At 40.6% G+C, this 26,828-nt stretch overlaps 2 protein-coding genes across 3 annotated transcripts in view; one reads left to right on the top strand and one right to left on the bottom strand.

Moving 5' to 3' along the window:
• bmp8a (bone morphogenetic protein 8a) overlaps window positions 1-16,702 on the top strand; it is a 19,392-nt gene extending 2,690 nt beyond the window's left edge. Inside the window, exons 3-9 of one of the 2 annotated variants that reach the window (XM_047383990.1) lie at window positions 402-531; window positions 9,828-10,020; window positions 12,974-13,122; window positions 13,193-13,372; window positions 13,575-13,651; window positions 14,557-14,667; window positions 15,895-16,702. In XM_047383990.1, coding sequence (XP_047239946.1) covers window positions 402-531; window positions 9,828-10,020; window positions 12,974-13,122; window positions 13,193-13,372; window positions 13,575-13,651; window positions 14,557-14,667; window positions 15,895-16,044 — 990 coding nt within the window. In that variant the 3' untranslated portion in view covers window positions 16,045-16,702. Of the gene's footprint in view, window positions 1-401; window positions 532-1,532; window positions 2,633-9,827; window positions 10,021-12,973; window positions 13,123-13,192; window positions 13,373-13,574; window positions 13,652-14,556; window positions 14,668-15,894 lie in introns of those variants that run through there. The other variant, XM_047383989.1, reaches the window with a different exon arrangement.
• zgc:91910 (Zinc finger protein 706-like) lies at window positions 16,658-26,828 on the bottom strand. The gene is made up of 4 exons (XM_047383991.1): window positions 26,685-26,828; window positions 18,864-19,014; window positions 18,266-18,386; window positions 16,658-17,232 (listed from the first exon to the last, which is right to left on the bottom strand). The coding sequence occupies exons 2-3, from the start codon at window positions 18,996-18,998 to the stop codon at window positions 18,291-18,293; spliced, it is 231 nt and encodes a 76-aa protein (XP_047239947.1). The 5' UTR covers window positions 18,999-19,014; window positions 26,685-26,828; the 3' UTR covers window positions 16,658-17,232; window positions 18,266-18,290.

Raw genomic sequence — 26,828 nt, 5'->3', positions numbered from 1 at the left:
AACTTTTTTCTTACCCAAACAGCAGTACAACATAGCTTTATGAATGAATTGTACTTTAAAATGCAATAATTTCTCTTGATTTTTTTATTTCAGTGACATGACTTTTTCCTAAATGTGCCTTTTGTAATTTTTGTAGTTTTAAAAAACCAGAAGCCAATGAAAACAGGCATCTGAGCAGTGCCTGCATGAGTTCTGCAAGTCTTGCTCTGTGCATAATTATCCAGTTATTTGCATGACTGCATCTTAGCTTCTTATTTTGAGTCTTTGACCAGAGTTTGCATGGTTGGTTCTGGTTCAAAGTGTTTTATGTGTAATTATTTCAAATATGTAAATTTAATGACTGAATTCCTTATTAGTTTTTCTTTTTCCTGTGTGTGCGTGCCTTCATTCACGTCTGACAGCAGAGCCCAGACTCGCAGCCAGTCACCGGACATTTCTCTGTAATTGAGGTGTACAAAATGCCAAAGATAAAGATGTGTCCGACTGGATCTTCACTTCTGTGCACAGAGATACTGTCAACACAGAGCAAAGGCAGGTGGTGCTTTGAAAAAATTAACCTAAACTTTGTTTTCCTTGCCCAGTCCATTCTAGGTTTTAAAATCTCCATCACAGTTTGGGTTTGCATCAGAAGATTTGAACCTTAGGCATGTTTATGTGATGGTCTGAGTCCTTCCTCTGCAGCTGTGTGTACATTCACAGGCCTCTCTGTCCACTCTCCCTCAATCTTCACCCCTCCTCAGTCTGGTGACAGTCCTCCACGTCTTCCTCCCAATAATGCTTTTTTTAAGTTTCTTTTGGGTTATTCTGGTTTCAGGGGCAGACATTCCCTCTTTTTTTCTATTCTGTCCTCCGTGCTTTCACCTCCTCCACTTCATCTTCTGGCCTTCACCTCTCCTGATAAATCCTCCAGGAGCTGGCATGTGCACAAAGTAAAGCGGGTTGCACATTAATTCCTGGCATTTTGGGGACTTGCCTTTGGCCTCGGACGAAAAGAACAGCAACCATGTTGGTTTGGTCAGTGTTATTTGTTCTGCTCAAAGAGACCACAAGAACCGAGGCCGCTTTGAAGAGAAGAGTGCACAAACATGAGTGGGCATAGGGCTGAACCTCTCTGCTCTATTTTAATCATTTCTTCCCTCAGAGTCCTTCTGGTTTGGACACGAGCACAGATGTTTGCATTAGACCTGCTGCAGAAAAACGACTGAAACTGATAAATGATTCAGATTTTGCTGCTTCAGGGCTGTTGATCTGCACCAGGAAGACTCATGTTAAGATAAAAATAATGCATTTAATTTTTTTCTTGCCAACAATTGTTTTAAATAAATAAAAACCCTTACAGTAAATTTATTATAAACTGAACATCAGGTCCAGAGCACATTGAGTAGCAATGAAAGGAAGCGGTCGTGCAGATGAAGAAATAGATGGGTGGCGTTAACCAGGGGACAGATGAGGTCTCCTAAAGAGACCGCTGGGAGGGGTGGTGTTGAAGAGGGAGAGAGGTTTAAAGAAAGAAGGAGGGGGAGAGGCTGGGATGGAAACTCCCTCCTGCTTGTGAACAGCTGCTCGGGATTCATTCAGCGCTCCAACGAGAGGGCAGGGAGACATCTCATCTCTGCTAGGAAATGAGAACAAATCTGGATTAGGAGAGAGATCTGGACTCTTAAAGCCAAGTGGACTGGACTCCCTGAGCGGACGGTGGATAAAAACTCTCCTAAGGGCACCTGCTATGTCACTGCAGATTTGAACTCCTTTATCTTATCCTGGATCCAAAGAAGAACACTCAAACCTAATGACAAAGCTCCCAAATTCTTCTCCAGCACCCTCTCATCACTGAAATTGCTTTCCATCCTTCACGTTTACAGCTTCAAAGCCTCCAGCAATCTTCCAAAGGGGCATTTTTTTGTCTATGTTCAAAACACAGCTCGAATAGCTTATAATTATGCTGACTCTCATCATCTCTGTTTCTGCTGCTGCGTGACAGAGAGCTGAGGGAGAGGTGGATTTTCTTTCTGATTTAAGATTAGAGAAGGTGGAAGACAAGAGGTAAACAGAGCCAGCGTTCATCTAAACACTTCAGGGATAAGTCTAGGCTGTATTTGTCTGCGGTGGCTGAACTGCAGCAGGCATCTTACACTGGAGTGGGACCACTCGGAGCAGACAAGAAGAAGAACCAAGCTCATGGCCTCGGACATCTCCAGAAGCATGAGCCTGTATCAGATCTTCCAGCTGCACAGCAGATCCACGTTCATCCTGCTGCTGCTGCTCCTGCTCTCCATCTCGCTGTGGACCCAACAAGCCGAGGCCGTGGTCCATTCCAGCTTCCGCCGGCTCAGCGGGCGCGAAAAGAAGGAGATGCAGAAGGAGATTCTGAACATCCTGGGCCTGCCGGACCGACCCAGACCCCATCCACCACTGAGACCACCTTCCTCTGCGCCGCTCTTCATGCTGGACCTGTACCATGCCATGTCTGTGGACGACGAAGAGGAAATGGTTATGAACGGACCCGGCCTGGGGAGGTACGGAGCTGCTGCGCAGGTCAACTACGCAGCTCTGCCAACCCTCAGCACACACACCCCACTGCTGGGAACTGTGGTCAGCGAGGCCGACACGGTGATGAGCTTTGTGAACCTGGGTGAGTAACAAGTGCAGACAGGTTCCTGGTCCATGGTTAGAGACATGTTCTAAGAGTGAAGATAGCAAACAAGGAGGATATTGTGATGATGTTCTTCATCAAGAAAATACAGCTCTGAGGAGAAGTTGTAAATAACAACTTTTTTTTATTTTGTTTGGGAAATTGCAAATATGAATCAGAAATGGATTGAAAGAATCTGGTTTAATCACCTCTGATTCCTTTTTAACAAAGCATTTGAAATTTCTTCAAGAAGTCTCCAGGAGTCATTGTTTAGGCTTCTCTTGTTCCATTTTCTTTCTAAATTATGTCACACTGCTTAAGATACGTATGTTTGTTTTTAAAATCATTTTCTTTAGTTTTCTTTTACCTTAAATGTCTATTTAATAGCCACTCTTTACCTCATTTGTTATGAGGTACGAGTGAATGTCAGAAAATCCAATCCAATTAAGCCCTCTGTCATTATTTCATCCTTTAGACATTACGTTATCTGACACAATTTTCTGGTAATGCGCATCTGCCGAAGATTAATGGCGTTGAAAATGCTTCTTTCTACCCTTTCTCCCATTGATTGATTATGTTATTAGCAGAGGTGACGTCACACTGTGTGTGTGAGAGAAATAACTAAAAGGGGTTTTACCAACTTGAAATAAAGAAAATCATTGAAGACTTTGAACTGTCTTAAACATATAATATTAGCAATTAGCATGATTAGCCTGCTTAATATTACTGATTGTAAACGGTAGCCTCGGTGTGTCTTGACCTTTAACCCTAAATGTGAAACTCCCAAATGGGTGCCGACATTCCCAAATCGGACACGCTCCATGACAGACAGCAACAAAAAAGAATACAACAGAGAAACGTTGCTGTAATCCAGCTGTCCTGGTGTCTTTTGCGTCCTTTCTGTGTCCTTTTTCAAAGGGTGGATACAACCTGAAGTCTTGTTGCAAGCGGCTCCATTTCATATTCAAAAAGGTTGTGTAAAAACTGTAAAAGTATGAATTGGTGAAGGAAGAAAATGACCAGGACCTGCTAAAGTTTAGCTGTCGGTTGTAGCAACCTGAATGAACAGCCAACATCCCTCCAAATAAAATCCAGATTCGTACATCTATGCTTCTTCTGAGTCCATTTTTAAACACCTCAATGATGCTGAAAATAGCTAAATCTTCTTCCCTTAGTAACACATTCTGCCCTTTATTGGTCAGCACAACTGTGGTGTGTTCCCTGATCGGAAGAAGATAAGATGTTTGAGTTTCTGACCGGCTGATCACCGTTTAGGGTCCGTCAAGCAGACAGTCGGGAAACTCCGGTCAACCGAATTTTCCGTGCATTTCTACTTAGAAATTATTTTTCTTCCATTTGCTTTGGTGATTCACCGCTGGCACATTTTTGGCTGTTAATCTTTGTAGGTCACACTGAAATAAATGTAGGTTTTATACCGGTGGTTGAGACAACACTGGTTCATCCCTTGAGTTTGGAGACCTTTGCTGCCTGAATGATTCATCAGCCAGAGTTAACAAACTTGGCACCCAAGGATGCATCTGAAAACAGCCAAATGCTGGGTTGGAAATGTGTAATTATGCAACCAAAGTAAAAAGAATACACAAACAAATTTTCAGAAAGTCCAAAGAGCTGTTAATAAACAGATTCTGTCCTGAAAGGTTTGAACGAATTGACATCCGTATTCCTCAGTTTTCAAAGCACTTTCAATGAATGGAAAGCCAGTCTGAATTCCACTTTGAAATGTTAACAGTTTCTATTCACACCCAACACTGTTGGTAGGTCATAAAAAGTGAGACCAGACAGAAATGTTAAGAAGAGAAGCGAGGGCGTGGCGCTGATGGTGTATGGAGGCTACAGTCCCTGTGGCGGCCATCCCCGGTTCGAGTCCCAGACCCGGTGACATTTACCGAATGTCTCCCCCTCTCTCTGTCCCCTTTCCTGTCTACCTACTGTCAAAAATAAAGGCCGCTAGTGCCGAAAAAATATCTTCAAAAAAAAAAATCTTAAGAAGAGAAAAACTGAACCTCTGCACAAGAGCTGCATCTTTAGTAAATCCGTTTTCACAGTCTGCATCATTTTTGCCTGAGCTCTTGACAACGTTGGTAAAATGGTGAAGCAGGATCAGCATTTTCCTGTAAGATCAGAAGGGTCTCTGTTGATATTTAGGAACATCAATGTTTTCCAGATAGTCAACTGGGAGAAAAGATACTTTACTTGTTGCTTTATATTTATGATTAAGTCAATTCAAACATTTTTTCAGCTGGTGCCAAACACCATTAAGTTCAATGTTACATTAGGATCCTGCGAAGAAGGCAAACAGATAAACACAACCATGATTACAGTTTTGCTGTTGTCAATAATTAAATTTTTTTTAAGTCAATAGGTGGCTAAATCTGAAGATGTAGATTATATTTTTTATTTTAATACAGATGAAGGGCCAAAACATATGAAACACTCCAAGATTGGTACAAATTGACGGATGGTTGGTGCAAAACGTCCGATGCCAGATGGATCCTTTTCATGCACAACATTTTTTGTATACAAAATTACCAAAAATGCAAATGCAGGATATGCTGAAGGGACCAAAACAACCAGAACCCATGGACATAAAGAGTGCTATCTTTATGTTACTGTGCATCTTTTAATATTTTCATTTAAACTTGTTTAATTCAGCAATATTTGTCATAAAACTGTCTCAGTGCTGACCTCTTTGGGTTGAACGGTGGCTACTGCAGGTGTATTTTCCTATTGATTCAAACGGTACAGCTCGGCATGTGTCTACGTCACGGCCCTGCGTTCGGGTATAAAACCATCTCACGCAGACACGTCCCCGTAGTGAGTCAGGAGTCAGAACTGCAAGCACTGATCGTACCGTTTATACTTTATCCCTTTGATCAGATGCTTCACTGGAGTTAATATAAATTACATGTAAATGTAAACTTTCTGAAAGTTTGTTACTGCTTTAAATATTAGCCAATGTTAGCAATGATGCTGCTAAGATCACTTGACTCAGAAACTGGACCCTTTCTGGCCTCCACTGCCTCAGCAGCGCCTCCTTCGGACCTTACTGAGGCAGCGCCTTCAGCCAGTGGCTCCAACCAATGAGGCTTAGGCCCTCCTGGCTCCTCAACGCCTCCCTTAAGTTCCAAAGACGAGCGGGGTGAAAAATCCTCCACCTAAAAAGATCTATTCATGGCAAAACTACCAGCATCGCTCTGCTGACTCTCCATGTTTCAGTATGTCAAATTAAGCTAGCTCATCCTCCTGACACTTGGCCACGCCCCTCAGTGTCTCTTGGCACCGCCCACTTTAGTAGCATTTTTAAATATTTGTCTTGGAGGTGGAGTTATGCTTTTACATCAAGTTTAGTTCCACTTTTATACCCTGTGGTTTGTTTGTGTACCTTAAAAGATTTAAAACGATGAAAACAGAATTGTTCAACTGAATTTTTGTTCTCAAACTTCTTTTGAATTTTGGGATGTAGAACAACAAAAAAAAGTATCCTCCGTGTTGTTGGAAAAATGTCCCATGATACACAAAAACCGCAAAGCTTTTTTGGTGATTGCGTTGGCCTGCAAACACAGGCAAGATCGGAGCAACCGAGACAAATACTTAAAGTAACATTAAAAGAAGCCTAAAAATCATAACAGCAATATAACAATTGATTTCTTTAATCGCGGAGGTGGACGTTGAAGGGATGTGGCGCCACTTCAATATAACGGTACACTGATTTGCTTTTAAGCTTTTGTCTTTGATAACTTTCTAAAGAAAAATCTGTTCTCTTAACAGATGCTGTTGCACACTGCCTCTCAAAATCTTTCAGGTTTTGTCAGAAGCACACAGCAGCCTGGTTGATGCCTATCTGTGTGAGCCTGAAAGTTAAACATCCTCTTCCCAATGGCTTCCTTCCTCTGGGATTCTGGATGGTAATCAGTGCCCACTATATCGTGGGAATAATTTGTCTCTGCTCCGAGCTTTTAATGAACTCTCTTCAAATGAACGGTTTCCTTTTGCAAAAAGGAAAATGCACCCTGAAATTTATCAGTTGACTCTGAAAAGTCACGTCATCCCAGCCTCTATCCCAGAGCTCAGGACTGTAAAGTGACTGTTTCCTTGCAGAAAATGTTTTCTAAGGTTAAAACTGAAAGCAAGTAAATCAGGCAGGCGGTGGAGTGTGCGCTCCTGTATATGTCATAGGAAGAAACAGCTGGATGGAATTAAAGGGCCCACTGACACACAACAGTCCGAATCGAGATGAAAATGCTTCTGTGGAAGAGCGTCTAAAAATACCAGGCAAGCCTGTAATTAGTGGTGTGTGTGCAGAGCAGCTGCTGCGGTCCACAGCAATAAGTGTCTCTAATTACTGTGCAGAGCTGGTGTGGACCCTGATATGAGCACAGCCGACCTATCAGGGTGTCTTCTCCTGATTATCTTCATTTATCTTGGATTTAATTTGTGTTTGGGTTTCAGTTTTATGAGTGGATTCCTTGCAGAAGTTCCTAAACCCTTTTTGCTGCCCTTTATGGTTTAGATTTTTACTTTTGTTGGTTCTGATGAAAAGCTGAAGCCACCTTAACTTCACGTCGAGTGCCGGGGGAGGTTTATCATATTTACCACACTTTGTTTGAATGAGTTTTATTCCAAATTCACTACTAAATTCATTTGACACAGTTATATGTGATAAAATTATGCTTAGTTGTGCTTTGGTGAGATGAGGTGCAGATATTAATATGTTATTAATATTAACATTTATGCTGATTCATGGTATCTTTTATTTCTGTTTTTGTCCTGCAACACGTCGTTGTGACTAAAATAAAACAACAGAAATTCAAGCTTTAGTTTAGGTCGGGACAAATGTGGGAAAAAAAAGTATGGAAAAATGTTTCTGTCCATCTCTCTATCCATCAGTTTATCTGTTCATTCATCTCTCTGTCCACACATCCATTTGTCTATCAGTGCATTTGCTTGTTTTCCCATCCACCCATCCTCTGTTCATCTTTCTGTCCATCCATCCAGTAAAGTTAGATTATTCCATTTGGTTGAATGTTTGAGTTTGTTAAAGTGGATAACTTGGGGAGTTGAACCTGCTCCAGGTTATCAGATGGAGGACTATAAAATCTAAATTCACCTTTTAGTTATCAGTTCAGTCACACATCATCTGACTGAGCAAGTAATATGCTTCTTTGCTTGGGTCTAAATGGGTTTTCTTTATCCACCTTTAAGAGACGTTATCTCTATCCTTTGTTTTTATCAGTTGATTTCAGTTTAATTTCTGCTTTATGTAATAAAGAATTTGTCCTGGTTTTATCATGGAGGACTTTCCACCATGAGTTCATCACCTTCACTGCTTCCCGTCAAATTTTAGAGCACTTCAAAAGAAACTGCAATGTTTTCTTGTCTTGCTGATAAAGGTTAAAGATAATAAAAGTTTCTCTTCTACTAGTTATTTTTGCAAACTTTAATGGTTACAGTCTTTTTACCCCGAACTCCTGTTACTGATGATGCTTTTTGCTGCTTTTCTCTTTTGTGGCACCAATATACACTGCTCAAAAAAATAAAGGGAACACTCTAATAACACATCCTAGATCTGAATGAATGAAATATTCTCATTGAATACTTTGTTCTGTACAAAGTTGAATGTTCTGACAACAAAATCACACAAAAATCATCAATGGAAATCAAATTAATTAACCAATGGAGGCCTGGATTTGGAGTCACACACAAAATTAAAGTGTAAAAACACACTAGAGGCTGATCTAACTTTGATGTAATGTCCTTAAAACAAGTCAAAATGAGGCTCAGTATTGTGTGTGGCCTCCATGTTCCTCTATGACCTCCCTACAACACCTGGAGATGCTCCTGATGAGACGAAGGATGGTCTCCTGAGGGATCTCCTCCCAGACCTGGACTAAAGCATCCACCAACTCCTGGACAGTCTGTGGTGCAACGTGACGTTGGTGGATGGATGGAGACATGATGTTCCAGATGTGCTCAATCAGATTCAGGTCTGGGGAACGGGTGGGCCAGTCCATAGCTTCAATGTCTTCATCTTGCAGGAACTGCTGACACACTCCAGCCACATGAGGTCTAGCATTGTCCTGCATTAGGAGGAACCCAGGACCAACCACACCAGCATATGGTCTCACAAGGGGTCTGAGGATCTCATCTCGGTACCTAATTTCAGTCAGGCTACCTCTGGTGAGCTCATGGAGAAAGAAATGCCACCCCACACCATTACTGACCCACTGCCAAACTGGTCATGATGAAGGATGTTGCAGGCAGCAGATCTCTCCCCACGGTGTCTCCAGACTCTGTCACGTCTGTCACATGTTCTCAGTGTGAACCTGCTTTCATCGGTGAAGACCACAGGGCACCAGTGGTGAATTTGCCAATCCTGGTGTTCTCTGGCAAATACCAAGCGTCCTGCACGGTGTTGGGCTGTGAGCACAACCCCCATTTGTGGACGTCAGGCCCTCATACCATCCTCATGGAGTCGGTTTCTAACCGTTTGTGCAGACACATGCACATTTGTGGCCTGTTGGAGGTCATCTTGCAGGGTTCTGGCAGTGCTCCTCCTGTTCCTCCTTCCACAAAGGTGGAGGTAGAGGTCCTGCTGCTGGGTTGTTGCCCTCCTACGGCCTCCTCCACGTCTCCTGGTGTACTGGCCTGTCTCCTGGTAGCGCCTCCAGGCTCTGGACACTACGCTGACAGACACAGCAAACCTTCTTGCCACAGCTGGCATTGATGTGCCATCCTGGATGAGCTGCACTACCTGAGCCACTTGTGTGGGTTGTAGAGTCCGTCTCATGCTACCACGAGTGTGAAAGCACCACCAACATTCAAAAGTGACCAAAACATCAGCCAGAAAGCATCGGTACTGAGAAGTGGTCTGTGGTCCCCACCTGCAGAACCACTCCTTTATTGAGTGTCTTGATAATCACCAAAGATTTCCCCCTGTTGTCTTTTTCATTTGAACAACAAGATGTGAAATTAATTGTCAATCTGTGTTGCTTCCTAAGTGGACAGTTTGATTTCACAGAAGTTTGATTTACTTGGAGTTATATTGTGTTGATTAAGTGTTCACTTTATTTTTTTCAGCAGTGTATAATTGTGTTGTATTGCAGTGAAAATGTTGTCTTTAATTGTTCTCTGCTGTTTAACATCCAGAAACCTTTATCTTGCTCTCTGTGTGCAGTGGAGCAGGAACGCAACCTCCTGCAGCCTCGTCCGTACTGGAAGGAGTTTCGTTTTGACCTCACCCCGCTCCCCCAGGGCGAGACGGTGACGGCTGCAGAGTTTCGGATCTACAAGACGATGACGGTCGGCCAGAGAGCAAATCGAACATTGCACATCTCTGTTTATGAGATCAAACGAGAAAACAGGAACAGGTAGGTACTCTTGCCCTAACAGACTTCATCTCTTCTCAAGCTGTAAAGATTTCTTTTTATTTTGGTCTTAATCATGGACCTTCATATATTTACATGGCGTGTTTAACTTTTTTAAAGATGCATCTCTCCTTTCAGATTAAATCAGGGTCTCTAATGACATTCTGATCGTGTGTGAATAAAAACCACAGAGTATATGATGTTGACTCCTGCTGTAAATTTACTTCCTTTAGCGCAGTCATGAAGAGAACTGTGGTGGTCTGAAGAAAATACAGTATTTATTTAAAAGTTCATTTTTAGAGCATCATTAATTCTGTGTGAATAATTAACCCTTAAAAGCTTTTGCTTTATATTCTTAAAGGAAGTGTAAAAAAAAAAAGAAAAAAAAAAAATATATATATATATATATATATATATATAAAATTAAAAACCAAAAAATCAAGTTATAATTTAGGCAGTTGATTTATATGTTTAAAAGATTAGTTGTAGTTTTAGTCTAAAAAGGTTGAAAATGTTTGAATTTTAATGTGTTTTTGCATTTTTGAAAGCTACCTAAATTTAGGAGGAAGTGCTTAAAACTATAAATTCATTGATTTCATATTAGATTGATAAACCATTTTTAGATTAAAAAGTTTTCAAGTAAGGCTGCACATTATATCGCAAATATATCATTATGGCAATATTAGTGTGCAATATTGACATCACAAATGACTGTTTGAAGTACAGTAACTGTTAACTAATTTATTCCAGGTGTTATGGACTTGCATTTTCATGCTAATCTAAAATTTAGCCAGCTGAACAGAGTCCCAAGGCAGCAGATGCTCACGCCGGACACTGATGACATTATACAGAAGGCCAAAGGTCAGAGAGTGATGGAGGCACAGAGGAGAGTGATAGAAAAGAAGGAAATAGGCAAATATCGCTGCTGATATTGTCATTGCAATATTTTCCATAAAGTGCAGCCATAGTATCAAGTTATTTTTCATTGAAAGATGACTCTTATCTCATCTTCATCATACCCAGGACTGATGGTGTAGGGGTTAAGCGCGCGACCATATATGGAGGCTACAGTCCTCGAAGCGGCTGTCCAGGGTTCGAGTCCCGGACCCGGTGACATTTGCTGAATGTCTCCCCCTCTCTCTACCCCTCTTTCCTGTCTGCCTACTGTCAAAAAATAAATAAATAAAGGCCACTAGTGCTGAAAAAATATCTTTAAAAAGGTGCTTGTCTACCCTTTATGACTGTTCTGCTGAAAGGATTTGTGATCAACTAGATTTGTCTGTTTGATTATATCTTACACTGTACTAAAACAAACATTAATATTACTTTTTGGGACCTTTTCACTTCACATGTACATAAACGACTATCTGTTCTTTCTTTCTTTCTTTCTTTCTTTCTTTCTTTCTTTCCAGGACTCCTGGATCAGTGCTTCTTTGTTCTCTTTGTGTCTCTGCTCTGTTCTCTCTAACCTCCAGTCGGTCGTGGCAGATGGCCGCTCACACTGAGCCTGGTTCTGGTTCTGCTGGAGGTTTCTTCCTGTTAAAAGGGAGTTTTTCCTCTCCACTGTCGCTACATGCATGCTCAGTATGAGGGATTGCTGCAAAGTCAACACCAGTGACTGTCTACTGTCTCTACATGCTCATCCAGGAGGAGTGAATGCTGCAAGTCACTGACTGGATGCAATCTGCTGGGTTTCCTTAGATAGAAAAACTTTTTATCTAATTTGAATAAATAACTGAATCTGACTGAACTGTTCAATAATTAGGATTAATTGGAATGTATGAACCTGACTGTTGTGAAGAACCTTGAGACAACATGTGTTGTGAATTGGTGCTATATAAATAAACTGAATTGAAGTGAATTGAATATACTTAAATAAGGATGCAAAATATACTGTATTGTATATGTACTTTAGAAGGTTTTAGGGGTTTAAAGGTTGTTTTAAGATTGAGTTCAAAGCTTGGTATATTGCTCTAGAACCTAACCCTGCTCCAAAGTTCTCCCTGTCCTGTCTCCTGTGTTCCTTGGTCTCCATAGCTTGTAGAAAGCCCCAGGCCTCGGAAAGCCAAGGGCACATTTCGATAAAATTTACCCGGATAATTTTACTGTCCTGAGGCTTTAGTTTCAAGGGTAAATGGTCCTGGTCTGGAGTAGGTCTTTCCAGGTTTCCCCAGGATTGTTTTTATAGGGGCAGGGTTGTGTGCAGCGAGGTATGGCACCTCAAATGCAGTAATGATGGAGGTAATAAGTTTATCATTTTTATACCATTTATTTGTCACGAAAAGTAGGTTTAAGGTGTTTTAAAGCGAGAAAGTACACATCAAAACTTAATCTGTGCAGTCAGGTCATCAAGAATGGTCCTACTTTGACAGCAGCGGAGCTCCATACAGAAGCGGGTCTGGTTGCTAAGCTAACCGGGCGGCTGGACAGGGACTTCCCCACTAACCGCGGCCTGATCTCAGCCCGGTATTCTGGGATTTTGTGCTACATGTTATCTGTTTGTGGCGGCTGAAAGTGAATATAAAGGGTTTAGTAGGTATGTGGTGCATAACTGTAAGGACCAGAAAATAAAACGTAATTGAGTTCCAGGCCGAGATTAGGCATCGATTAGTGGGGAAGTCCCAGTCCAGCCGCCCGGTTATCTTAGCTTAGCTAATAGCAGCCAGACCATCTTGTAAGTGGAGTTTGGCTGCTGGTATAAAAACGATTAATTTGTATATCAACCTGTGCCATTTACACAGCTGCTGGTACCAAGCCTCCTGCAAGTATCTCCACCCTTTTAACAAATCCTGGGGAAAGCTCACGACCATCTCCAGAGTAGGACCATTTACCCGTGAAAGTGAAATTACCCGGTAAATGTGTATCAAAACGCAACCTGGGCTTTCAGAGGAAACCTGGAACTTCCTACAGGCAATGGAAAAGGAGCTATTAATTATTTAAGGTTCTGTTCCTGCAGAGAGCCAGAGCTGGTACTGCTGGACATGCAGTCGGTTCCTGCAGGACAGGAGGGCTGGCTGGCATTTGATGTCACCTCAGCCTCCAACCACTGGCTCCTCCAGCCTCGCAGCAACCTGGGCATACGTCTCTACGTAGAAACCGAGGATGGTGAGAGCACTGCTGCATCATCCAAACTGGGTCTTCTGTATTTTATCTTCACAAACATGATTTCCTTCAGACCGATCTCTGTCTGCGGGCTGGATTGGGTTGGTGGGTCGCAGAGGCCCTCGTTCGAAACAGCCCTTCATGGTGACCTTCTTCAGACAGAGCCAGATCCCCTGTCGGCCACCGCGAGCCGTCAGGCCCCATCCCAGAAGGAAGAAACCCAAATACGACCTCCCAATCCCCACCATCCACGGTAGGAAGTCACAAGGCTTCTTAGTCTGAACGCAATGACTTTTAGGAGCTTTAAAAAATATACCTGTTCATCCACATGAATTCATTTTTTAGATTAGTTCACTAATTGGAATAAAACACTGAAAATGCCTTTCATATTTTCACTAATTCTGTTCAATTTAATTGATTGTAATTTTACCAAATTATGTTTTTCTTCTTTTCAGGTCGGTCTCTTGCGAGTAAAGGTCAGCTCTGCAAGAAACATGAGCTTTATGTCAGCTTCAGTGATCTGGGTTGGAAGGTAAACTGGTCCCGTTTTTCTGCTTGATTTAGGCTTCCATTAAGCGTTTTTATTAACAAGAAATCAAGAGTTCATTTTATATAATGAGGCTGTGATAATTGAAAAGCACAGCTATGATCAGAAAAACTGGGGATTAAATGGAAAATATGATGAACAAGCAGAACCAGTACTATGGAACCCAAGACAAGTCTTGTTTGTAGTTTTGCTTATTCATCCATGCCTCCTTTTGGCCAGCATATGGGGAAAATTTAGATCAGGGCTTTTCAAGCCCAGTTCTCCAGAGCTACTATCCTGCAGCTGAATCATATATCACATCATCTTTATTTACCATTACAATTTCTACAGTTCAATGAAATTTGTCCCCTACATTTACCCATCCCTTAGGGAGCAGTGGGTGCATTCTGGGTCTGAGGTTCTTGCTCAGTGACCCAGCCTGTGGGATTCGAACCGGGTACTTGCAGCCTTCCCAGGATGCAAGCACAATGTTCTGCCTACTAGACCCTGAATCCAGATCCATCTGATCTCATCGTGTTCTTCCCATGTTTGAAGAACTTCACTGGAAAACACTTTTATGTATTGCAAACAGAAATAGAAGAATCGATGAATAGTATAAAATAAAACTCAAAATAAAAGTAAGAATTAATACTCTTTTATTAACATTATTATCATTCATATTTTAGTTTAATTTTTGATTTTCTAAATAACCTCAAATATTAAGAAACCCCAAAAATAAACTGGAATATTTTGACACAACAACCCAGATTAGCTCGATGTTCCTTGTTATTTTTAACGTTATTTAATCCATCCATATTTCCTGTCTGTACGGTAGAGTCTCAATAAATATTTGTTTTCTGTCAGACTTTTCTTTATCGCGTCCTGAACTCTTGTTGTCTTGTGCTGGGCAGGACTGGGTTTTGGCTCCGACTGGATACTCTGCGTACTACTGTGATGGTGAGTGCATTCATCCAATGGGCGCCTGCATGAATGCCACGAACCACGCAATCATCCAGCAGGTGGTCAGTATAACAACGCATCTATAACACACACTCCTAAAACTGAAATATTTATTAATGTTTAGGTACAGATTTCTTCTGGTTCTACTGGTTAGTCAGATCCATCTTTCAGCTCATCAAACCCATTTTAATACTGGATAAAGACAACCTGATTAAATACAAAAAGCAGTTTTCAAATGATTTCATTCATTAAGGGACAAAAGCTACAAAACCAACTTGGACCTCTGGAGAAAAGTAAATAACCCCAACTTTAGTAAATCATGAACTGATTAAACTGAGCTCAAATTTCCCAAAACACACCCAGGCCTGATTATTATCTGACCTGCAGATATTATTTATTTAGTAGTGGGTTGCAGTTAAAACATTTCATTTAGTTAATTAGAGGCTTTGTAGTTAATTTTGCCCCTTGTTCTTGTTAAACGTATGCTATTCTTTAAGCAAAAATATACATACACATTTCTTGAAATGATCCTACAGAGCTTTACATTTCTTTGAATCTGATGATGGTATTTTTAATTATATTTTAGTTCTGGGAGTCTGTGTTTCCATGTGGCGGTTGGTATACCTGAATTACCCCACTGAGGGACAATAGAAGATATCTCCACTCTATTAACCACAATTAATGATGTTTTTATCAAACATAAATATTTGACTCAAAAAACAAAGTTTTTCAATACCAGTTAAAAGCTTGATGATTGAATCAATAAATAGACGCGCAAAATGCATTTAATGATGTACAGCGATTTCTACCCCAATGTAAACTAGAACTAAAATGTTGTGGCTTTCATGCTGTGGTTCGTCCAACCATACAGATCCAAATGTAGTTGCATACAAAATATCTTAAAGCAAGTAAAACAGTAGTGTTACCCTCTATGCTCTTATAAATTTGTTCCTATTTTACAAAACATTTCAATATTAAAAACTGTTCAACCCAACTCTTTAAAGTCACTGCATTTTAATGGAAATTTGATTTTTAAATCCTCTACATGGAATAGATTTTTCCTCAGTGCCTCAATCCTGAATGCAACTTAATAACCAAGAGCTTTTAGGACTGCTGCCACACGTTCAGCTGCTTTATTCCAGCACCTCGTCGTTTCAAATGTTGCTCTGTGGTAACAATCTGTAAAGTTCACTTTTTCTCCTGTTATCCAGCGCCGTTCGGTCTCTCTGAGCTCTCCCAGCCACCATGTAGCTGCTGAATGTTAAAAGGTTAAGTTTCTGTTTCTGCAGGTCCACCTCATGAAGCCCAATGAGGTCCCTTCAGCCTGCTGTGCCCCCACAAAGCTCAGCTCCATTTCCGTCCTTTTCTACGATGACAACAACAACGTGATCCTTAAGAAGCATCGCAACATGGTGGTCAAGACCTGCGGATGTCTATGAGAGGAGGTGGATGTGGTTCCACCAGTTTAAATCACAAATAAGGCAGGTCGGTTGTGCTTTAAATGCTGCTTTAGGACCACATTTTGATTCAGATGCTTTGAACAGCTTATAGTTTATTGCTTTCATATAGATTTATCACAGACATTCAGCCTCATATCTATTTAAAACAGATTTAGTTTTCTACAGAAGGCATGTTATCACTGTAAAAAAAGACATTTTCTGTACAGAAACAACTTGCAAGGGTTCAGTGTGCCAACATCAAGCATTTAAAGGAGTGTTGGTATTTTTGTCGCACCAGTTATGTGTGTAAAAGGTGACCAGGAAGTGTTAAACAGTCGTTGGGTTTCCAGATCACATAGACTAGATGCCACATTGGCACCATTTAAATGATTATAGTCCTGATGCTGCTAGAATATTAATATTCTGTCCAGCATGTTCAAACTTTAACCAATGGGCTTCAGTTCTGAAGAAGGCAAATGATACTTCGACCAGTTTGATGCCTCATTTCTTGTAAAACTGTAATAGAATATTTAGAAAGTGTATCTATTAAACTGTAAGAGAAAATACATTAATTCAATGGTAAAGTTTTATGTATAGAAAGTCTTAAAGGAAGTCAAATTAAATTGATTGTTTTATTAAAAAAAGTACAGTGAAAACATTTTTCAATTCTTGCAGCTTGTTAATTGAACACACATGTAGCTCTGAGTCCTCGGGGCTACCGTTCCTTCCTGGGTTCATTGAAGTGGAACAATGTAACAAGGTATTGTTCAGTAATTCTACACCAACATAAGCAGAAAAATAAAACTGCTGTGTGGTGGAAGGTGGAGCATCTGTGAAGTTTATCGATGTTTCGTTTCACCAGGCAGGCGGTCATGTTTAAAGGTGTCAAACAGCCACATCTAACTACTGAAATCTGCTGCTTGAAGGAAAAGATGTTCAACTCTGCAGGTCTAACATCACAGGATTACACAGTGCTGGTTGAAACTCCACCCTCACCCATCTGTGACACTATCGTAGTTACACATAATAAATATAATTGTTTTAAAACAGGTGGTGGGGGCTGCTGGTGATTATCTGCCCCGTTTTCTCTTGTGCATCTCCATATATCCACCCATTGAATACTGACAGGATCCGTTTTCCTCAACATCCTTCTTGTGACGCAGCAATGCATCCGTGGTCATTGTGTATCTGAAAGTTAAGGGATTGGTTTGACAGGAAAAACGTAGAAAATATGTACAACAGAGCAAATAATTTAGAGAGCAGTCCTGGGTATGATGAAGATGAGATAAGAGTCATCTTTCAAATATATATACATAAGAGTTTACCTCAAAATGATAAAAACACTCTTAAATGATTCATTATTTTTTGTGATGAGGTTAGAAGGCCTCCTTGCCATCACCCTAAAGGGCAAAACAAAGTCGGGCGTACCTGACTCCGCAGACACGCGGACGTCCACCAGACATGTGCAGGCAGAGCTCAATGTTTACGACTGCGTATGCAGAAAACATCTCCACATGGAACTGCTTCATATGTAACACACTGCACTGAGCAGCTGGTCTCAAGCGTCACTGCTGTGTTAAACTAGCATGCAGTGACTGTCCACTGTCTCTACATGCTCATCCAGGAGGAGTGAATGCTGCAAGTCACTGACTGGATGCAATCTGCTGGGTTTCCTTAGATAGAAAAACTTTTTATCCAATTTGAATAAATAACTGAATCTGACTGTTCGATAGTTAGGATTAATTGATATGTATGAACCCGACTTGAAATCTGTATGATTCATTGAATTGACTGTGAAGAGCCTTGAGACGACGTGTGTTGTGAAGTGGCACTATATAAATAAAACTGAATGGAGTTGCCACTCTCTGCGCCACACTGACAGGTTGCATTTCCCTTCTTAGTCTCTAGTCCGGTTTAACAGACTTTAACACCACCGTCTTTTCTGTTTGTTTTTCCAACGCTACACGACAAATTAGCTCTGCCACCCCGTCCGATGACGCCATGGCAGAAAGAGTGGGAAATGTAGGAATTTGGTACGCTTGACTATGAAACCTCATAGTCTGCACTGCTCACAGTACGCCCGACGATGACCTACCTCATTTTTAGCTCCCTCTACAGATTCTGTATTGGAGTAAAGTCAGGGCTCTGACTGGACCGATTCAAAATTAATACTGCTTCCATTCAGGATAAATACGTAAAGTAAATATTCCAGACAACTCACCCAGGTTCAGCTTCTCAGTGGTCCTTTATGCCTGAACATCAGCCAGCTCAGGGGGCATGGGGGACTTGGGATGTTTACTCTCAAAGTGCTGCTTGAAGGTTTTTGGGTCGGGCATCTGTGTCTGAAAGAACCAAGACAAACAGAAGAAGTTCCCCTCAGTCTTCTGGAGACATGAAGACCAGCTCTTCACTACCAGCATTAGAATCTTAATGGGAACCAAGGTTACTTTAAGAAGATGTAAATCAAGAGTTGTGTTTGTTCTTTCTGTTAAGTAACGATCCAACACAGAGGGAAGAGGAGTCATCTGGAAGCTCAAAGGTTGTGACTCGGTGCTCCGGGTAGGACAAATGGAAACATGTACACAAGTTCAGTCCATTTAACCATTTCTGATGGTACGTTTTACTGGTAGTAATAAAAAAAAACACTCATACCCATTCAATTGTACTCTATGCAAGAAATTCTTTTATCTAAATCTATTGTTTAGGATTACAGAGTCTAAATTATTTTTAAAGTTTCAAATAGATTTCAGGTTTGTTGCTCTAATAAAGCTCAGTTTCCACCTCCACCTGATGAGTTTGAAGGAGTTGTTCATACTAACCCGACAGACGGGGCAGGTGTGGACCAGTGCAGCCTTGGCGGCCGTTTTCTGGTCTGCACCCTGAGATTTCTTCTTCTCTGCTGCCTTCTTTGCATTCTTTTGCTGGGACTGAATCTTCTGCTGCCCACGAGCCATGGCTCTCAGCTTCAACCTGCAGGAGGAGGACCAAAGATTTTAAAGGCAGGCCTGTTCCAAGAGTTTTTAAAGAAGAAACCTGCATAGATGCCTTGAGTACCTGGGTAATAGCAACACATACTAACTGTTTTTTTTACACAATTTAGACCATGGATCTCCAACTCCATTCCTGGAGAGCTACTGCCTTGCAACTTTGATAACCCCCTGCTTCAACACGCCTGAATCAAATTACTGGCCTTATGCCAAACTTGAACAACAAGGATGTACCAAAACGTTGCAGGATGGTAGCTCTTAGGAACTGGAGTTGGAGACCTGGATTTAGGCAATGCAACGCCGCCACATTTGTGTTAACAGCTTGACCTGACTAACCTCACATTAACTAAACACAAAAATCCACAACCTAGTTTCCTTTCAAGAAAATTATACTAAATCTCACGTGACCTCCAGTCACTTCTGAACAAAATCCATGCAGCAACATTTTCAACAAACTTTTAGAAAATATCTTCAAATAGTGCTACAGAACAGAACGCATAAATATGGGCACATCTTGGATTTAAGCCTAATAAAATGTGGGAACTTGTAGAAGTTAATTTGATTCCCACCACAAGGTTAAAGGTCAAACAATCTAAACCTCACACCACAGCAAAGATGATTAAAGTACACAGATAACCTCAGTGAATATGCACTCTATACATGGTCGACCTAAATCTAATGCCTAAAATGTGACCTCAACATGCAGCTGAATCCTATGGATCCTTGCTAATGACTTAATTATTTGATTCACTAGTGCTGAAGTAGAGACTCATCTAAAAGTGTCCAGCCCTTGAGGTATGGGGCTTGACAGCCATTCTATATGGGATTTAGGACAGGCAAATCAAGCACAGTGATACCATTGTTATTAAAGTATATATTAGTATTTTATATAGTGTGGGCAGGTGCCAAGAGACCTGCTGGAAAATCAAATCAGCGCCTCTATAAATCTTGTCAGCAGTGGGTAGCGTGAAGTCCTCCAGTGTATCCTGGTAGATGGCGGCGCTAACTTTGGAAGTGATAAACCACAATGGATCATCACTAGCAGATAAGATGGCTCCCCAATTCATGACTGACTGTAGAAACTTCACACTAGATCTCTAGCAATGTGGACGCTGTGCCTCTCCAGTTTTCCTCCAGACTCTGAGACCATGATTTCCAAATAAAATGCAAAATTCACTTTCATCTAAAAAGAGGACTTAAGACCACTGAGCACCAACAGTCCAGTTATTTTTGCTCCTTAGTCCAAGTAAGACGCTAATGACATTATCTCAGAATCAGGAGTAGCTTAACACATGGAGTATGACAGCTGGAGCCTATTCTACTAAACCTTTTCCTTCCACTCAACTTTCCATTATTATATTTTGATACAGCACTCTGAACTGAGCTTCTTTAGAAATTACATTTTGTGCCTTACCATCAATTACTGTCTGCTAGAGAACTGAGAAATGAGCAGTTTTTCCCGTAATTGTGTAACCATAAGATAACGTTATATATTATGTTATATAAACTTTTAAGTTAGCTGTAATTAAACCTTTACTTAAGAAACCTTCGCTTGATCGAGATAACTTGAAAAATTACAGACCTATATCCAATCTTCCATTCTTATCTAAAATTCTTGAGAAAATAGTTGCTAATCAAATGTGTGAACATTTACACAGCAATGACCTGTTTGAAGAGTTTCAGTCAGGTTTCAGAGCTCATCATAGCACTGAAACAGCTCTGCTGAAAGTCACTAATGATATTCTTATGGCCTCAGATAATGGACTTGTGTCTGTTCTGGTTCTGTTAGATCTCAGTGCTGCATTTGATCCAGTCGACCATAATATTCTCTTAGAAAGGCTGGAATATGCTGTAGGGATCAGGGGAACAGCGCTAGGCTGGTTTAAATCTTATCTGTCTGACAGATTCCAGTTTGTTCATGTAAGTGATAAATCATCTTTAAACTCCAGGGTTAATTGTGGAGTACCACAGGGTTCAGTACTTGGGCCAATTCTCTTTACTATATATATGCTTCCAATAGGTCAAATAATCAGGCAGCATAGGATAAATTTTCACTGTTACGCTGATGATACTCAGCTTTACTTATCCATAAATCCTGATGAGCCCAACCAGTTAGATAGACTACAAGCATGTCTTGAAGATATAAAAACTTGGATGACTTTAAATTTTCTGCTTCTAAATTCAGACAAGACAGAAGTTGTCGTCTTTGGACCGTTGTCTTTAAAAAAGAAACTGCTTAGTCAATCACTTAACCTGGATGGTATTAAATTGACCTCTGATAATAAAGTAAAAAACCTTGGTGTTAACTTTGACTAGGACATGTCATTTAAATCCTATATTAAACAGGTTTCTAGGATTTCCTTCTTTCATCTCCAGAACATTACCAAAATTAGAAATATCCTGTCCAGGAGTGACACTGAAAAACTAGTCCATGCATTTGTTACTTCAAGGCTGGACTATTGTAATTCTTTACCATCAGGATGTCCACAAAATGCAGTTAAAAGCCTTCAGCTGATTCAAAATGCTGCAGCAAGAGTTCTGATGAAAATTAAAAAGATAGATCATATTTCCCCTATTTTAGCTTCCCTTCATTGGCTCCCTGTTAAATCCAGAATATAATTTAAAATTCTCCTCCTCACATATAAAGCCCTTAATGATCTAGCTCCATCATACATCAGAGATCTGATTGGTCCATATGTTCCTAACAGAGCACTTTGTTCTAAGACTGCAGGTTTACTGGTGGTTCCTAGAGTCTCTAGAAGTAGAATGGGAGGCAGATCCTTTAGTTATCAGGCTCCTCTCCTGTGGAACCAGCTCCCAGTTTTAGTCCGTGAGGCAGACACCCTGTCTACTTTTAAGGCTAGGCTTAAAACTTTCCTTTTTGATAAAGCTTATAGTTAGAGTGGCTTAGTTTATCCTGAGCTATCTCTGTAGTTATGCTGCTATAGACTTAGGCTGCTGGAGGACATAATGAACACTTTCACCCTCTTTGCTACATTCTCACACTAGTCTCCAATTTTGCATTATTTGCTGTTATTTCAGCTTTTAACGTTGTTCTCTCTCTTTTCTCTTCCTAGAAGCTACACCTGGCCTGACTCTGTGTCTACCTGTGACACCTTTCTGGAGAGGGGAATCGTCCGAGCTTCTGCTGGCAACAACTTAATGCTCACCTTCTACAGATGATCCACATAGCCCTGTCTTTTAGTGTTTAACCCTTTCTCTCTCCTAGACATGGCTACTGACTGAGCTTCTACTGTGACTAACTATGTTCTTTCTTTCAGACTCTAAACTTGAAAACTGGATCAGAGTTTATCTGTTCTTTCTTTCAAGATGAAACGACTAAAGGAGCTACATCCATTAACATTTACTTTTCCTTCCCATAGAAAGGACTCCTGGATCCGTGCTTCTTTGTTCTCTTTGTGTCTCTGCTCTGTTCTCTCAAACCCTCAGTGGGTCGTGGCAGATGGCCGCTCACACTGAGCCTGGTTCTGGTTCTGCTGGAGGTTTCTTCCTGTTAAAAGGGAGTTTTTCCTCTCCACTGTCGCTACATGCATGCTCAGTATGAGGGATTGCTGCAAAGTCAACGCCAGTGACTGTCCACTGTCTCTACATGTTCATCCAGGAGGAGTGAAAGCTGCAAGTCACTGACTGGATGCAATCTGCTGGGTTTCCTTAGATAGAAAAACTTTTTATCCAATTTGAATAAATAACTGAATCTGACTGAACTGTTCAATGATTAGGATTAATTGGAAACTATGAACCTGACTGTTGTGAAGAACCTTGAGACAACATGTGTTGTGAATTGGCGCTATATAAATAAAACTAAATTGAACAGTCTGAGAAACTGATCTTTGGGTTTCCATGAGCTGTAAGCCACAATGGTCAAAGCCAATAGAAATAATAGAAATTTGAATTGATTTACAGAAATTCATTGACTTTTGGATGATATTCCTATTTATTTAGATGCAAAAAATGAAAATAAAGGTTTTAAAATGGTGTCTCAAAGGAAAACAAGCTTTACAGGACCCTAATTGTGTTTAAGTGACATAAATACTCTGACAAGGTTAAACAGTGTAGTAAATTTAGAAATATAACTGGTTAAAGGTCAAATAGGTCCTTTAAAAGTTGTAAAATAGCCCTTAAGCTATGAATCAGATACCAACTTCAGGGCTAGTAACCACAACTAGCACTGATGTAGAAACCCAGCTTGTTGTTTCACTACATACATCAACTATGACTACTTCAAAACCAAATGTCTAATGTTGGTTTTATATTAAAAATGTAATAAAATGTCTGGTTTGGTAAAAAACTTTGTGGCCTAAATGCGTCCTTTTTTCCAGGCTGGCAGACGTTTCTGTGGGCGTGGCTTTTCAGGAATACTTAACCGAACCAGGAAATAAACACAGAACTACAAATCATTGCAAAATACAATCTGACTCTGGACCACATCTTTTAAGATCTTGAAACATACTCACTAGAAAGATATTTCATTTGCTGTAATATTGCATATTGGATTGTTTTAATTATAGCTGCAAACTGCTAGCATACAGCTTGTAAATTATGCAGAAATTGTCCCATGCTTCTTTATCTGTTGTTTCATAGCCTAAAACTAGTCAGAAAAAAATCTAAATTGATCTCAAGTTCCCATTTAACAAACAGATCCATAAACACCGATTAATCACAAAAGGGCAACAGAAAGGTTCAAGAGCCAAGTGAAATGAAATATGTTTTTTAATGACTGGCTGTATTACTTTAAGTCTCTTGGAGAAAAACAATAAACTTCTGGGATGGATTTATTTTCCCTCTTTGTTTTAGAATAAAGTAGAAATTTTAAGGTCCAAAATGTGATTTCCAGAAGAGAAATGGAAATGGTGAGGAAAAAGGCTAAGCTTGTGTTTTGTGATTAAAGTCGAAATCTTGCATGGAGAATAAAGTAGCGATACTTTGAAGAAAGGGTGAAATGCTGTGTTGTTTAAGTGGGTTTTTTATGCGGCGGGATAGCCTCTAATTGTGTTCCCAGCTAATCTGTTAAAAGAGAGAGAATTTCTTTGTTATGTAATTACTAGCATATTTACAGAACACAAGGCTGCCCCAGGTCTTTGTGCCTGTTTCACTTCCACCTTATTGTTGGTATATTTTTTCTTTTAATTTTTACTTAAAACAGGTAAACTACAAAACAGTCTTATTTTCATCCAAGTGACCCTAATACTCCCTGCAGCTATCCGTCCTGATGACTTTCGGCCCATAGTACGTACATCTGTCATCATGAAGTGCTTTGAGCGAATCATCAAGAACCACATCTGGCCTCCATTCCTGACACTCTGGACCCTCTACAGTTCGCATATAGAGCAAACAGGTCCACAGACGATGTCATTGCTCTAGCAGTCCACAACTCCCTCAACCACATGGAGAGGAGAAACCTATGTGAGTATGCTATTTTTGACTACAGCTCAGCATTCAATACCATAATCCCCTCCAAACTGGTCACCAGGCTCACCACCCTGAGCCTGGAAAAGTCCATCTGCTGCTGGATATTGGACTTTCTTACCAACAGACCACAGGTGGTAAAAATTGGCAGACACCTCTCCTCCACTAGTTTTCAGCACCGGTGTACCTCAAGGCTGTGTTCTCAGTCCACTCCTCTACTCACTCTTCACATATGACTGTACTATCAGGCACAGCTCAAATATTATCCTCAAGTTTGCTGACGACACCACCATCTTGGGCCTCAATACCGACGACGAGAGTGCCTACAGGAATGAGGTGAAATCACTGACCAGTTGGTGTCTGGAAAATAACCTCTCTGAACATCACAAAAACTAAGGAGATGATAGAGGACTTTAGGAGACAGCGTGGATGCCAGCATTCCCCCATCTATATTAATAACGCTGAGGTGGAGCAGGTAAGCAGCTTCAAGTTCCTCGGCGTTCACATCACTGAGGACTTATCCTGGACAGTACATGCAGACATTGTGGTCAAGAAAGCCCAAACGGAGACTCTAGTTCCTGAGAAGGCTGAGGAAGTACAGTATGAACACCAGCATCCTCACAAACTTCTACATTATTGAGATCCTGCTGATGGGCTGTATCACAGTGTGGTACGGAAACTGCACCAGTCAGAGACGGAAAGCACTACAGAAGGTGGTGCGAACGGCAGAGGTCATCACTGGCAGCAGGACATCCAGGACATTAACTGCAGTCAGTGTCTGGGTAAAGCCTGCAGCATTATCAAGGACCACACTCACCTAGTGAGAGGACTTTTCCGTCTGCTACCTTCTGGCAGGCGGTACAGATGCCTGGCAGCACGCACAAAAACACTTAGACAGTTATTATCCACAAGCTGTAAGACTACTGAACTCTGGACAATAATACTGCACCAAACCACATTTGTGACACTTTATTAGCTTATTGCTGCTGCACGTTGTGTACTTTAATTATTGCATGCTATTAGTACTTTGTTTTTATAGTGAGTCAAATGGTTCTTCTTATTCCAAGCATTTCATTGCATTGTTGACTGTGTGTTAACCTGCATATGACAAATAAGCAAACTAGCTATTGACATTCCCCATGGTCAGTGGACTCTGTTTGAAAACGTGATTCTCACCAACTCATCTGGGCTTGTGTCCCAAAGCGCCAACAGCTGTCAGTTATTTGAGAATGAATGACAGGTAGGTAAAGGTTACCTGGACAATCTATTGGTTTAGGCGGAGCAATTTAAATATTAGTATAGAGGACATAACTTCGAGATTAGATACTCATTTTGTGTGGTTGTTTTTTGGACCAACTTTTTTTTTTTTTTTTTTGCTAACTTTGTGTTACTAACATATTTCATTGCAGTATGACATTTATTTACATTACTTATTATTTTCCTCTTGTTTGGACATGTAAACACAAACGCCACATTAGGCGTTAGGAAGTATGTGATTTGGATTTAATAAATTTGATCCATCTACACACGAACAATGCTGACTCCAACCTCAACTTACTATGCATAAATTGTGATTAAGGTGCAAAAACACAAACAGTCCGGTGAGGTTACATGAAAACAGGATCTGTTCTTAACATCCAACTCACACTACGGGAACTTCGTGAACAACACAGGGATTTACATTTGGGATCTAGTGGTAGTCTACTTGAGGACGTTTTTCGTAGATGTATATATTGGATTGCTTAACAGACAGTATAATCAGCGTCCTTCATTGTGAAATGATGATTTTTCCTAAGGAGTGGTGGTCACAAAACGCAGAGATTGTCCACTTCAGACTACATGGCGGCTTCATGTTTGCAGTTTCCATTTTTTTATTCTGCTGTACTCAGATGTCAACTGGATAGAGTGTCGCAAATTAAACAGGCTATGGTTCCTGGAGCAGATGTTTTTAATCAAGCATCGACGCAGTCATCAAAGCTTTAGAAACATCTATGTAACGCAAAGATTTCAACCAGTTGAACTCGCCACCACTTTAATATATAACACCAGCGCCGCCTCGATGCTAACGCTCCTAGTTTAGCAGCGCTAAAGTTTCATACAGCTCAAAGTTAGTTTAGAAGGCAACACGTTTATACTTAAATAAAGCCAAATCAAACAGATTTAAAGTAAATGAAGTAATCTGGAGCTGTTTAACGACGAGAACTTGATAAATTCGGTAAGATTTACCTTCTACTCGTCGTTTTCTTCTTCTTCTTTGGTTTTATTCACGTCTCGTAACCAACGTTTTAGGTGCAGGTCGCCATCTACTGTACAGGAGTGTGTAGTCTCAGGGACTATATTTAAGGTTACATTCTATTTTGAAAAAAATAA

This window comes from Girardinichthys multiradiatus, chromosome 13 (genome assembly GCF_021462225.1).
Source record: "Girardinichthys multiradiatus isolate DD_20200921_A chromosome 13, DD_fGirMul_XY1, whole genome shotgun sequence".
Lineage (NCBI taxonomy): Eukaryota > Metazoa > Chordata > Actinopteri > Cyprinodontiformes > Goodeidae > Girardinichthys > Girardinichthys multiradiatus.
This window is presented reverse-complemented; position numbering and strand designations above follow the sequence as displayed.